This window comes from Trachemys scripta, chromosome 4, assembly GCF_013100865.1.
Source record: "Trachemys scripta elegans isolate TJP31775 chromosome 4, CAS_Tse_1.0, whole genome shotgun sequence".
Taxonomy (NCBI): Eukaryota; Metazoa; Chordata; order Testudines; family Emydidae; genus Trachemys; species Trachemys scripta.
In genome coordinates, this window is record NC_048301.1 from 125,712,638 (window position 1) to 125,727,215 (window position 14,578).

Here is a 14,578-nt window from a genome sequence, read left to right on the forward strand (position 1 = left end):
GGGGTAGCCGTGTTAGTCTGTATCTACAAAAACAACAAAGAGTCTGGTGGCACCTTAAAGACTAGCAGATTTATTTGGGAGTTGCAATGTGTTTCCCTTAGACCTTTATCAATTTCCTCCTGAGACACTGGGGAGCATTGACACAAGAATTCTTTCCTCCTGTTCCTCTGTGTCCCCTGGTTCTGCAATCCCGTGCCAAGCAGTCTCTACTCCCACTCTGAAACCTGTCACAATCTTTGGTAACTGATCTGTGTCCAGGAGGCGGTAAGTAGCACCGTGACCTACAGAGAGGCAGGGGGCCTGGCCTGAGACTCGTATCCTCCCCTCTTGATGACATCATTTCCTGCTTGTTGCCTTTCACCGGGATAGTAGAGGACAGGGAGGGGCTGCTGGGCTAGCAAATGTGCTTCCTGCCCAGGAGAGAGAGAGACACACACACATCTATATATAAGTCTCTGCTGCAAATATATTTGGAAGACTGCATAGTATCAGCTGGGCCTCCTTCTCCACCAGTGCAGCCCTACGTGAAGACTTCAAGAAGCATGGGAGTCACCTGGTAGGACTGTCTATGTTGCGTGGTTAAAAAGCGTGCCAGTGGTTGGGTCTTTATTTACTTGCAATGAAAGTGACTGCATGATGGTTGTAGACTGGTGCCTGCCAGGAACAACTCCGCTACAGCAGGTTAGGTTCCATCATTGGGGGGGGGCTCCTTGCACCGAGCCCGGAAAGGTTAGCTCCTTAGGAGGTGCTCTGTTGCAGGATGAGCTCACGGGTGCCTGTTCAGACTGCATTGATTCTTGCTGGGAGTGTACTGTGGCAGCTTCTTCAGCCTGTGTTCCTCGTTGCTGTTCGAGCTGCTGGGGCTGTTCGAGCCAGCGTCACCATGTTGCACCCGCTTGGTCATCATCACATGAGGCCCGGTGGGGATAACGGGAGAAGGCCCCCAGCAGAGAAGAACACGGGTGAGGCAGGATCCTTGTTCAGGAGGGTGTGGAGCATAAGAGCAGCCATACTGGATCAAACCAATAGTCTATCTAGCCCAGTATCCTGTCTTCCGACAGTGGCTAGTGCCAGGTGCCCCAGAGGGAATGAACAGAACAGGGAATCATCAAGTGATGCGTCCCGTCACCCATTCTCAGCTTCTGGCAAGCAGAGGCTAGGGACACTTCAGAGCATGGTTTTGCATCCGTGCCCATCCTGGCTAATAGCCATTGATGGACTTATTCTGTATCAACTTTTCTAGTTCTTTTTTTGAACCTGTTATTATAGTCTTGGCCTTCACAACATCCTCAGGCAAAGAGTTCCACAGGTTGACTGTGCGTTGTGTGAAGAGATGCTGCTGCTCAGGGACTGCAAAGAGGGAGCTGGGTTATGTTCGGTCGGGGATCTAGTTGGGCTTGTAATCGTAGAATCATAGAAGATTAGGGTTGGAAGAGACCTCAGGAGGTCATCTAGTCCAACCCCCTGCTCAAAGCAGGACCAACACCAACTAAATCATCCCAGCCAGGGGCTTTGTCAAGCCGGGCCTTAAAAACCTCTAAGGATGGAGATTCCACCATCTCCCTAGGTAACCCATTCCAGTGCTTCACCACCCTCCTAGTGAAATAGTGTTTCCTAATATCCAACCTAAACCTCCCGCACTGCAACTTGAAACCATTGCTCCTTGTTCTGTCATCTGCCACCACTGAGAACAGACAAGCTCCATCCTCTTTGGAACCCCCCTTCAGGTAGTTGAAGGCTGCTATCAGATCTCCCCTCACTCTTCTGCAGACTAAACAAGCCCAGTTCCCTGAGCCTCTCCCCGTAAGTCATGTGCCTCAGCCCCCTGGTCATTTTTGTTGCCCTCCGCCGGACTCTCTCCAATTTGTCCACATCTTTCTGTAGTGGGGGGCCCAAAACTGGACGCAATACTCCAGATGTGGCCTCGCCAATGCCGAATAGAGGGGAATAATCACTTCCCTCGATCTGCTGGCAATGCTCCTACTAATGCAGCCCAATATGCCATTAGCCTTCTTGGCAATAAGGGCACACTGCTGACTCATATCCAGCTTCTCGTCCACTGTAATCCCCCAGGTCCTTTTCTGCAGAACTGCCGTTTAGCCAGTCAGTCCCTAGCCTGTAGCAATGCATGGGATTCTTCCGTCCTAAGTGCAAGACTCTGCACTTGTCCTTGTTGAACCTCATCAGATTTCTTTTGGTCCAATCCTCCAATTTGTCTAGGTCACTCTGGACCCTATCCTTACTCTCCAGCATATCTACCTCTCCCTGCATCTTAGTGTCATCTGTGAACTTGCTGAGGGTACAATCCATCCCATCATCCAGATCACTAATAAAGATGTTGAACAAAACCAGCCCCAGGACTGACCCCTGGGGCACTCCGCTTGATACCGGCTGCCAACTAGACATTGAGCCGTTGATCACTACCCGTTGAGCCTGACAATCTAGCCAGCTTTCTATCCACCTTATAGTCCATTCATGCAATCCATACTTGCTGGCAAGAATACTGTGGGAGACTGTATCAGAAGCTTTGCTAAAGTCAAGATATATCACGTCCATTGCTTTCCCCATATCCACAGAGCCAGTTATCTCATCATAAAAGGCAATCATGTTGGTCAGGCATGACTTGCCCTTTGTGAATCCATGTTGACTGTTCCTGATCACGTTCCTCTCCTCCAAGTGCTTCAAAATGGATTCCTTGAGGACCTGCTCCATGATTTTTCCAGGGACTGAGGTGAGCCTGACCGGTCTGTAGTTCCCCGGGTTCTCCTTCCCTTTTTTAAAGATGGGCACTATATTTGCCTTTTTCCAATTGTCCGGGACCTCCCCCTGATCACCACGAGTTTTCAGAGATAATGGCCAATGGCTCTGCAATCACATCAGCCAACTCCCTCAACACCCTCGGATGCATTAGATCTGGACCCATGGACTTGTGCATGTCCAGCTTTTCTAAATAGTCCTTAACCTGTTCTTTCACCACAGAGGGCTGCTCACCTCCTCCCCATACTGTATTGCCCAGGACAGCAGTCTGGGAAGTGACTTTGTTTGTGAAGACTGAGGCAAAAAAAGCATTGAGTACTTCAGCTTTTTCCACATCATCTGTCACTAGGTTGTCTCCCCCATTCATTAAGGTCCCACACTTTCCCTGACCTTTTTCTTGTTGCTAACATACCTGTAGAAACCCTTCTGTTACCATTCACATCCCTTGCTAGCTGGAACTCCAGTTGTGTTTTGGCCTGCCTGATTACACCCCTGCATGCTCGAGCAATATTTTTATACTCCTTCCTAGTCATCTGTCCAAGTTTCCACTTCTTGTACACTTCCTTTTTGTGTTTAAGCTCACCAAAGATTTCACTCTTCAGCCAAACTGGTCACCTGCCATATTTGCTATTCCTTCTGCACATCAGGGTGGTTTGTTCCTGCGCTCTCAGTAAGGCTTCTTTAAAATACAGCCAGCTTTACTGGACTCCTTTCCCTCTCATATTAGCCTTCCAGGGGATCCTGCCCATCAGTTCCCTAAGGCAGTCAAAGTCTGCTTTTCTGAAGTCCAGGGTCCCTATTTTGCTACTTTCCTTTCTTCCTTTTGTGAGGATCGTGAACTCAACCATCCCATGGTCACTTCTGCCCAGGTTGCCACCCACTTCTCCTTCCTCTACCAATTCTTCCCTGTTTGTAAGCAGCAGGTCAAGAGGAGAATGGCCCCTGGTTGGGTCCTCCATTAGTTGCACCAAGAAGTTGTCCCCAACGCTCTCCAAAAACTTCCTGGATTGTCTGTGCACTGCTGTATTGCTCCCCCAGCAGATGTCAGGGTGATTGCAGTCCCCCATTAGACCCAGGGCCTATGTTCTGGAAACTTCAGTTAACTGTCCAAAGAAAGCCTTGTCTACCTCATCCTCCTGGTCCGGTGGTCTATAACACACGCCCACCACGAAATCACCCTTTTTGCTCTCGCTTCTAAACTTAACCCAATATCTTTCGACAGACTTTTCTCCAGTTTCATACTGGAGCTCTGAGCAATCATACTGCTCTTACATAAAGAGCAACTCCTCCACCTTTCCTCCCCTGCCTGTCCTCCCTGAACAGTTTATACCCATCCATGACAGTGCTCCAGTCATGTAAGCTACCCCACCAAGTCTCTGTTATTCCAATCACATCGTAGTTCCTTGATTGTGCCAGGACTTCCAATTCTTCCTGCTTGTTTCCCAGGCTTCTTGCATTCGTGTACGGGCACCTAAGATAACTAGCCGATTGCCCTGCTTTCTCAGTATGAATCAGGAGGCCCCCCCGTTGCACCCTCCTCCTTGTGTTTCCTCCCGGTATCCCACTTACCTCAGGGCTTAGGTCACCGTCCCCCGGCAAACCTAGTTTAAAGCCCTCCTCACTAGGTGAGCAAGCCTGCCTGTAAAGATACTCTTCCCTCTCTTCGTTAGGCTTCAACAAGCTACGTCAGTATCGCAGCTGGTAATATAACATAATGGGAAAATATTGCAATGGGCATTAAGGGCATGGAGGACATGTATTTAAAAACAGGAAATCAAGGCTTTATACTGCTCAAGAGGGAAATAGGAGAGCTCGAAGGACATCAAGAGCACGTTTGACCACAGGCTATCTGGAGTTACACAAGGTTTTTGCTCTGTTACACTGGTAAAACCTTCTGTATGATGCTTATTTTATATGTTTATAAGGTGACAAGGAAAATTTATCTCTACAGTGTCCCATCTGTCCTGGCACTTGGCCAGCACCCATTGCAGTGGTACTTAGTATGGTGCCAATGCCTGTTATGCTTGCTCTGCCTGCCTTAGGGTTTTCTTAAATGCCTGTCACAGCTGGGTTGGGATGGCTGAATGGTCTAACAGGCCACATTCAAAGCTTTGTCTTATCCTCTCCTGGGTGTTCTAGCTTCCCTGTAGAGCTGTGGGTTCAAATCCTGCTCCTGACCCATCTCTTCAATGCAGGGGTGGGCAAACTACGGCCCACGGGCTGAATCCGGCCTGCCAGCCATTTTAATCTGGCCCTTGAGCTCTCGCTGGGGAGTGGGGTCTGGGGCTTGCCCCGCTCCAGCAAGGTATGGGGCCGCTCCACGCAGCTACTGGAAGCAGCAGCATGGCCCGCCTCCGGCTCCTACGTGTAGGAGCTGCCAGGGGCCCCAGCTCTGCACCTGCCCCGTCCCCAGGTACCGCCCCTGCAGCTCCCGTTGACCGGGAACTGCGGCCAATGGGAGCTGCAGGGGCAGTGCTTGGGGACGGGGCCATGTGCAGAGCTGCCTGGCTGCGCCTCCGTGTAGGAACCGGAGAAGGAACATGCCTTCTGGGAGCAGCTTGAGGTAAGCATCGCCCGGAGCCTGCACCCCTGAGCCGCCACCCCTGTGCCCCTACCCCAGCCCTGATCCCCCTCCTGCCCTCCGAACCCCTTGATCCCAGCCCAGAGCACCTTCCTACACCCCAAACTCCTCATCCCCAGCCCCACCCTAGAGCCTGCACCCTCAACCAGAGCCCTCAGCCCCTCCCACACCCTAACCCCCATTTTGTGAGCATTCATGGCCCGCTGTACAGTTTTATTCCCAGATGTGGCCCTCGGGCCAAAGAGTTGGCCCACCCCTGCTTTAATGGCTGGATGTCTTAGCTCAGTGCTATAGCTCAAAAAGAAGCATATGGGTTTGATAGAAAAATTACTGGGTGAGATTCCCTGCCCTGTGTTAGTCAAGAGGTCAGACGGGACTATCACAACGCTCTCTTCTGGCCTTTAAGTGAATGAGTCAAGTATGCAAGTGCTCTACAGATCAGATAACTATCATGTATGTTGGCTTTTAATCTCTATTCTAGACTTTATAAGTACATTGGCTGAAATGGATTCTGAGTTGATTATCATATCTCTATGTATGAGATTACTAAATCTTTTCTTTTGCTTCCTTGTCTTCTATGACAGTGTGTCTCAGATGCCCGTGGCAGAGGGGAAGAGCGTCCAGCAAACAGTTGAAATCCTAACAAGGAAACTGGAGCTGCTGGGAGCAGAGAAACAAGGAACATTTTGTGTGGACTGTGAGACCTACCACACCGCTGCCTCCACCATGGGGAACCAAGGTCTGCATTTCACTTCCTTTCATGGAGTGATCAAAGCGCTCTGTGGCGATCGTTAAGGCTGATCGCTGGGGTTGGTATAACGCAATTTGAGTAATGTTCAGGGAAGTACTTGTTCTCTTATTTTCGGACAAGGACATCTAATGCTAGCTCTGAGGTTGAGTCTCAATCCCACTAATGCTTCCCCCCCCTTCTTTTCTCCAGTTATTCAGGGTGTCACTACTGCAATAACTTGGTGGTAGCTGTAGGGAAGAAGAGTAAAATAGGGACCAGATGCATGGATTCTGTTCTGAGAATCCATGCATTCTATTCTCCCTATGTTTAAAATGTACATAACAATACTGACCTACCTCACGTGGGGTTGGATGGCTTGACTGCTGATAATAAAATGCTTGGTGATCTTTGGATGAAAGATGTTACATCAATAAAGATTATGATTCATTCTGCCAAAGCTTCATTAACACCGAGTTAAGACTGACCTGCGATGCCTCGTACCTTCTGAGTGCATCTGTACTTCAACTGCTGAAAACCAGGAAGTACAGAGTTACGGTACTCGCCAGTCCTGCAACCTTCATACTGCCCTCTTTGAGTGACACCCCAATCTGCTGTTACAGACAGTAATAATCTGTCCTTCCACTTGTCATTCTGCAAGGGTACAAGGAAATGCTGGTCAACCTTAACTGTTAACAAGGATTTTAAGTAGGGAATTTCCCTTGTTCTTTGAGGAAGTGGTGGTACGGAGGGGGGCATGACTAGGGGGAGAGTTTTCCTAGGGAGACCATAAAATGGTGGTGTGACTCTTTTTAAGTGGGGCTGTATCTCAGGACACCCTTTCTTAAACAACTTAAAATTTAGCCCGCCAGCCCTACCCTGGTTCCTCATGATACATAGCACTTTTTCAAGACAATCTGAGTGAGCATGTGGACTACAGAGTGCTTAAAAAAAGCGACTCAAGTAACTAGTCTCACCTTCAATTGTCACGGTGTTACAGCTTCGCTACAAAAACAACAAGGAGTCCGGTGGCACCTTAAAGACTAACCGATTTATTTGGGCATAAGCTTTCATGGGTAAAACCCCCCACTTCTTCGCTATAAGTGTCTCTAGAGGTTAGCAGTGAGCCTGTGCCTCTGCGTTTCTGTCTGGTCTGGGAATGTGCATGGCTTCACTGTTGCCTATGCAGAGTGCTCTGTGAACACTAGGCTCTCTGGCTCAAGGTTGCAACCTTGCGCTGCTGTTGGATTTTGCTGATCACTTCCAAGCTGTTTGCATGTAAGAAAAGTAACAGAAGTTTGATTTTTTGTGATTTACACGGAGGGAAGTCTTGTCTGCAGAAATCTGCCAAAGGGCTAGTTCTTTATATAGGCAGTTGCACGGTATCCTAGTTCTTGATGCTAAAGCCCCATGTGAACCAGTTATAAAGTGTCCACTTTTCCTTGAATACTCCAAACAGCTTTCTGCTGATGGCATGCCCCATTGGCTAAGGAATCAACAGTGATCAAAAATATAGTTCTGGGTATTTTTCCTGTGTAACATACTTAAAAAAAGAACTTCCTTTCACAGCTAAGTAAAGGTTATGTGGTATGGCATTTCGGGCGCTAAGCTCTCATTAAGAGTCTAATTCTGGTTGTTGGGCTTGGTGTGTGGGTGGCTGGGTGGTATGGTGGCCTGTGATATACAGGCGATCAGACAGGATGATTTGGTGGTCCCTTCTAGCCTTAAACTGTGAGGCTCTATAATAGCAACAGCTGTGTGTGTAAATTCTCATCTGTCAGATCCCTAAATCTTCAGGATGTTTTTTTTCCAAAATGCATGTGTTATGCGGAAAGCATGGTAGGCCCCAATCAGCAATTGGCCACGCATGGACATACCCCTGCACCCAGATGGCCTTCAGTGAACTCAGCATGGGTGCAGGGATTCACATGAACAGAGTCACTGTCACATCTGTGTCTCAGTTCCTCTGGTGGTGCCTTCTTACTCTGGGTTGTGGTGGTAGTGATTTGCTGCTGGCTTGTGCTAGCGCAAAGTATGATACCATACCACGTAATCTCCCCACTCCGCTGCACTGGTGCGTGAATGAGAGTTAAGACTAGACTCCACCTGTACACCTGCTCCAGAGATGGACAAGGACAGTAAGCAGGTGCCCAGACCCAGGATCTACATGGGCAAGGGGGATTCTTTATTTCCCCTAACGTCCCTTGCAGGGATGTACGATGCAAGTCACAATCTAGCCCTATGTTATTTTATAATGCCTTCGAGCCCCATTGGAACCCCCTTTTGTGCATGAGGAATTACTCGTTGAGTTCACTGGGGCTGTTTGTATAACTGCTCTTTTGCAGTCTGGCCCTTAGATTGTTAAAGCAGAAAGAATATTAGAAATCTAATGTACTCTTCCCTGTTCATGCTCTTTATTTACATTTTGCCCTTCTCTCATCTTGGGCAGTGTAAATCAAGGTCGCTTTTGTCTCTAGTCAAATTCTGTCTCAGTGCCACAGGTTTTGAGTTGGGTGTACTGCAGGAGTAGAGCAGGGGTTATTTGTCTAAAAAATGTTTCCACTGGGATTTAAAAAAATAAAATAAAATTCCTATTTGTGTTCAGTTTTCTAGAAGTGTTGGAAGGATTCTTAGTTTTTCCCCAGTGCCTAAATTTTGGACCAAACATGAGTTGACGGTGCCCCTAAGGAGTAAAGTTGCTGAGAATTCATCGTGGTGGGTCAGTGTTTGGATCTGTTCATATGGAATGTTAAAGGAAACCTGGCTCCAAATATTGAATTTGTTCAAGTTGAGCTCTCTGTTTACAAAGAGCGGAGGGCATCCAGTATGTGCTCTCTTTATTAGACATTCTGTATCTTCAGTTCAGTAGACAGTTCCCACCTCCCTTCCCCAGTAAAATATCCCATTTCCCAAGCTGACATATGTATGTATGAGTGAGTGCATTGGTAAATAGAAACCCAGCAGTAAAGTTAGCAGTCAGATGGCTCTCTTGAGTAATTGGTGCAAAACATGTTTAGAAATTTGAGTTTGGGGCTCATATATCTCAGTGGGCACAGGAAATACAGAGATCAGGATGCGCTCTGGAATGGCAGAAACATTAATGTACCTGCCTGAGTTTTTTTTTTTTTGTGTGTGTTTTTGTTTTTAGATCATAAAACAAACCCAAACACCCAGTGTCCAGAATCATATTAAACATTCATGAGGAATACAGAAATCCTGAAATAGCGTTTCTTTTGTCCTTGTCTTTGTTGATTCTAACAGATGTTTCTTCTTGAAAGCACGCAATAGGGAAGAAGCATCGTTTCTACAGTTAAAATACCGTTGCTCTTGTTCCAGGGCAGGCTGGCAAGCTGATGTACGTGATGCATAACTCTGAATATCCCCTCAGCTGTTTCGCTCTCTTTGAAAACGGCCCCTGCCTCATAGCAGATGCCAACTTTGATGTCCTGATGGTGAAACTGAAAGGCTTTTTCCAAAACGCCAAGGCAAACAAGATAGAGAGCCGGGGTACGCGGTACCAGTACTGTGACTTCTTGGTGAAGGTTGGCACTGTTACCATGGGGCCCAGTGCTCGGGGAATATCTGTGGAGGTAAGGCTGTTTGTTCCTTGAGGTGGTTAGTCTCATTGACTTCAGTGAAACATAGAATCACAGAATCGTAGGATCAGAAGGACCTTGTGCTCCTCCTGTCTAACAGTGAGAGTATTGCGATTAGAGTCATGAGCATCAGTCCTAGCACACCAGCTGCCTAAATATGGTCAAGTACTTTGTAGGCATCACGACAGAGGTGAGTTTGAAGGACGATGCCCTGGCTTTGCCGACTTTCAAGGGGAGATGAGATGACATGGGGAAAAGTGCAAAGGTGTTTGAGGGGAAAAATATTACTAATGGGTAACAACAACTGGCATCATTAGCAGAGTAGAGGCATATGTTGAAGGCTCAGTAGTGTGTGAGAGGATAGGTGGGGCTGTGCTAAGCTAGGAAGCGCCACTGAAAGTGAAGATGAGTCGTTTTGTTTTGGATGCAATGGAAAAGGGGAGCCAGATTTTTGTGTCTCTTTCTAAACACTTTTTTAAATCCTATTTTACAAATATTTGATTAATCACCTCATTGGACATCTTTAAACATGCGTTTCAACATTTCTAGTCAACAGAACCAGAGCTCAAGTAATAGCATTATTATATTTCAGTAGAATAAACACAGTTGCCATAATGATAGCAGCATTTCTCTTGATCTTGGGTTTAGCAGAAGCTTGTTTTATACCAAACTTGAGTTTGGAACCCAATTTGAGCTGCCTGTCTTGTACTTTGGAAAACTGGTTTAATTAAAAACATATCTGATCTTAACCCTGCTTATAAACACCCCCGCCCTCACCCCTGTCGAGTAAGGCAAGCTGGGTTTGGTGAATCCTGAGGTTCAGCAGCATGCATAAGAGGATATAATGATCAGATCCCCATTTGTGGTTCATCATTCTTGTCAGCTGGCAGGGATGGTTTTGCTTTGTCTTAACTAAGCAAATTTAACACCTGTGACAGTGACTAAGTTGGTAGCAGGTTCTGAGCACATTTCCACAGCTATCTGTCTGATTCTTTTTTACACACACACACACAATCTAACAATCCACCTCGTTTCTGACACGCAACATCCTTGTTGTTCCAGACCCAAGTCCCTCCTGGGCAAAGTGGTATTTGAACCAAGGTCTGCAGAGGTGAAAGGCTAGTGCATTAACCTCCGCTGTGCCATCTAGCCCCTGGAGTACCTAGGTCACTTGATAATAATGATGCATCTGCAGTTTTCTGATAACGTTACTTCCCAGGTCCCCATTGCTTTTGTAAGTAAAATTCAGGTGAGTTCCTTGAATGTTTTCCAGGCTGCTGGCTCATTGTTTATCAAATAAGTGAAGGAGGAAAAAAATTAAACATCTCCTTTTAGTTTGCATATATGAGGAGGATTGATGCGTTCTGTATCAGGGTTCAAAGTTAATTGTCTCCTGTGTGGTTACCGTCCCCTGCTCCATGCTTCAGTGCTCCTGTTTCTGTTGCCAGGTGGAATACTGCCCATGTGTGATAGCCAACGACTGCTGGAACCTGCTCATGGAGTTCATGCAAAGCTTCATGGGGAATCACACTCCTGGAAACCCATCCGTGTTTGGCAACAAGCACGACAACATCTACAGCCCAGGTGACACAATGGCTCAGTACATGGAACTGTTCAACAAGATCCGCAAACAGCAGCAGGTGCCTGTAGCTGGGATCAGATGAAGAAGACTCCAGGAGACTTTTTTTTCTTTTTAAAGTGACAATATCCTCTTTTTTTTTTTTTTTTTTTTTTTTTTTTTCTGATTGTCCTCATGGATCAGGAATACCAGCCCTTTGCTCAGTAATGTCCTGAAGATGTCTTCCCCCTAAAGAAAAACATCATTCATCTCCATATAGCAGGGGTAGAATCAGTTTTTCCTACCTCCAAGCTTGGTCTCAAATATAGTGTGTGTTTCATCCCTTATTCAGTGGTTAGCCCATTGGCGCTGGTGTGTCTCAATGCAACATCAGTGCTTGATTCTGGTGATAAATGTTCTTCTGCAGGAGGATAAAGTAGAAAATCCAGCTGTGTGCGCACACAGGCAGGGTTTTATTGTCCCTCATTTTCCTTAGTGGCAGGCTGGTGAATGTGGGTTTTGGGGATATTCATATGGAAGCATTTTGGTACCACTTTAATAATAATTAAAAAAAAGGCTTATTTTCATATAAAGATGTGGAGTCTTTTTATCCAGCAAGGGGGTGGGTGGGGGTGTGTGTGTGTTTTGTAACAAATTTCTTTAATTTTTCTCTGGTGCAGAAGTTATTTCTTAGCCACGTTTATCTTTGATTTTGTTGAGGGGCTTTACACCCTCGATGGAAAATAATTTCCTTTTGTGATCAAAAATCTCTCTCAATTCTTTGCTGTCCCCTTGTGGTTATGTTCTTAACTTGTCATCATCTTTGATAGCGGATTAAAACCTTCTGGCTCTCCAGTGATACAAATGGACTCTGTTTCAACAGATGAGAAGAATCCTTCAGGAAGGCCAAAGTATCTGCCACCCTATCTCATGGTTAGAAAGGGAACTGATAACATTGATAGAGGTCTCTTTGCTTTAAATCTCTACTCACCTGCGAAGTCCCATGGATTTCAGTGGGACTATTAAGGTGAATAAGGGTTTGCAAGCGGGAGACTGTAGATTTACTGCAGGGCTTGAATATCATACACCAATGATTTACTTATCTGGATGGAAAGCTAGGGAAATTCCCTCCCTTTAAGCCATCTGTGCCCTTGGCTCTAAACATTGAGGAGCTGCCTGGCTGGGGAATGTAAATTTCCTCTCTCCTCTTTATATTTTTCTGTGGTTTTGTGTTGTTTGCTAAATAGATAGCAGCCTGGCTGTTTACCTTGGTTCTGCAGCTGCAAGACCTTTGTGTCGCTTCCCCTGAAACGTCTTCCCAAGGAACTTCACAAGTAAATAGCTGCTAGGCAAGGATCTTCTCTGCTTAATTTCAGAATTCTGCATCTTTCAAATGAGCAGAACTATCCGGGCCCTGCAGCCACTTCTCCTGCTGAACTCCCATTGAAGTCGGTGGGAGTTCCATGGCCAGAGGCTTTGCAGGGTTGTCAGTCCTTAACTCATGCCTTATGTCACACCAGTTTGAGCAAATAACCTGAGGGACCAGTGCATGGCTTCCTTAAAAAACATGTCCTGCATCCCCAGCCCATAGACGGAACTTGCACTGCAGCCCTGTGTCTAAAAAGTAAACTGGGCAAAACAGAAGTCTTGGACCTAAATAAACCTGATCTTCCAGGCAAGCTGCAATCGGACAGGGACTGGGGAAGAAGATTGAAGGGATGTTTCTGGAGGATTGGAGAGAGAGGAGCTGTTTTGTTGCTTTGATTTACTGGTTGACTGAGTTGATTAATTCATTATTTATATATGATGGTGATGGGTTTGTTTGTTTGTTTTTCCCTGCTGAAGGGGGGCCATCATTTATGCCTATAAGTGTAATTAATTGTTACGGCACCTAGAGCTTGTTGTATGGGCATTTTTTTTTATTATTATTTAACTCTGAATACATTCAATAACATGGCAGTAGGTCTCATAAGCCCTGGTTAAATGATTTGCAACAAACAGTGTTTAAATAAACTTGCAATTTGAACATATTGGAAGCCTGGGAAACGAGTTTGGGGTCCAGTCTTGCAACTCAAAGGCATGTTACTCACTAAACCCTGACTCTCACGCTGACGTCTGGGGAGAGTCTTGTGAGTAAAGCTTTCAGAATGTGGCCCTTAGCTCATTATTACTCTGTGTAATTAAGTGGGTCTAGGATCTTTAACCAAAAAATTCTGCTCTTTGGACAGATCATCTTCATCCTGCTTTCTTTAATTAAAAAAAAAAAAAAAGTGCTGTGGAATTGTGACTGGAAGATTAGGCACATCACGTGTTGCAAATGTCTCTCTTAATCCAAAAAAGGTTGTGGTATCTCAGATGTCTTTTGTAACCAAAGTCACATATCTTTAAAGAGTATAATATGTGTGCTAGATCTCATTGGTGTTTGTTCTCTTCTGAAGGCCGGTTACTGTTCTGCAGTCACAGCCCTGGACCCCTTGGGCTAAATTCTGTTCTTAATCAGATCTGTACCACTCCAGTGACGCCAGTGGGGTTGCATGGGTGTGAGGATAGGATCTAGGCCCATTATCTCTTAGTAAAGGCATCCATTGATGTGACTGCCTTCTCTAAAGTAGGGGATTGACTGACTGCTTCATGCAAAAGGCATTTCTTTTGCTCTCTGGGACCCCTGTTTTGATGGGCAAAATTATTATCCCTTCTCCCCTCCCACCAAGGCTATACTAGGGCCAGCTGACTTGGCTTCAAACAGTGGTAGTCTGCCTCTCACTGAGTGTTAAGTTTTTGGTCATGTCATGTTAACTTTATTGAGCCAACACAGTTGAAAATTGCACCATTTTTGCCTGTCACTACAAGGCCTGGGAGGTTAGATTTCCCTGCGACTTTGCAGCATTTTCAGAGTGCACATACAATTTTGAGAGGGAGGCTCTCCTGTGCACCAACTTGAGGCTTGCCTCTGCTCCTCTGGAAGTCAGTGGGAGCCTTTGCCACTGATTTCAAGGGGAGCAGGATTGGGCTCTACATAACAACGATCAGCTGCAGATTTCAGTGCTTTTTGAATGGAGATACGTATTATTATCCTGCTTTTACCACTGAGGAAACTGAAACATAAAGAGGTTAAATGACTTTACCTAGGGTCATACTGCAATTCAGTGGCAGAGACAGGAACAGACTCTGTCTCCTGACTCAATTGTGGCTTCAGGTAGGGAGCCAATAGCACACTGAGCCTATTCCTGCTGATACAAAACTACTTAAGATAGTTAAATCCCAGGCAGACTGCGAAGAGCTACACAAGGATCTCTCAAAGCTGGGTGACTGCACAATAAAATGGCAGATGAAATTCAATGTGGATAAATGTAAAATAA

At 46.1% G+C, this 14,578-nt stretch overlaps 1 protein-coding gene across 2 annotated transcripts; it reads left to right on the forward strand.

Moving 5' to 3' along the window:
* The first annotated feature begins 360 nt into the window (after positions 1 to 360).
* Positions 361 to 11,374, forward strand: MED20 (mediator complex subunit 20). Of its 2 annotated transcripts, none has more exons than XM_034767325.1 (4): positions 361 to 556; positions 5,923 to 6,077; positions 9,402 to 9,655; positions 11,110 to 11,374. In XM_034767325.1, the coding sequence occupies exons 1-4, from the start codon at positions 402 to 404 to the stop codon at positions 11,323 to 11,325; spliced, it is 780 nt and encodes a 259-aa protein (XP_034623216.1). In that variant the 5' UTR covers positions 361 to 401; the 3' UTR covers positions 11,326 to 11,374. The 2 variants fall into 2 exon arrangements, with proteins under 2 accessions (XP_034623216.1, XP_034623217.1); XM_034767326.1 differs by having other exon boundaries at positions 9,407 to 9,655.
* The last annotated feature ends 3,204 nt before the right edge of the window (positions 11,375 to 14,578 follow it).

What these genes read in the sequence shown, in the direction of transcription:
- MED20 (XM_034767325.1), top strand. Translation starts at nt 402, where the DNA reads ATGTGCTTCCTGCCCAGGAGAGAGAGAGACACACACACATCTATATAT. An exon ending in AGAAGCATGGGAGTCACCTG is followed by an intron (nt 557 to 5,922) that starts GTAGGACTGTCT and finishes CTTCTATGACAG; the next exon opens with TGTGTCTCAGATGCCCGTGG. An exon ending in CTCCACCATGGGGAACCAAG is followed by an intron (nt 6,078 to 9,401) that starts GTCTGCATTTCA and finishes CTCTTGTTCCAG; the next exon opens with GGCAGGCTGGCAAGCTGATG.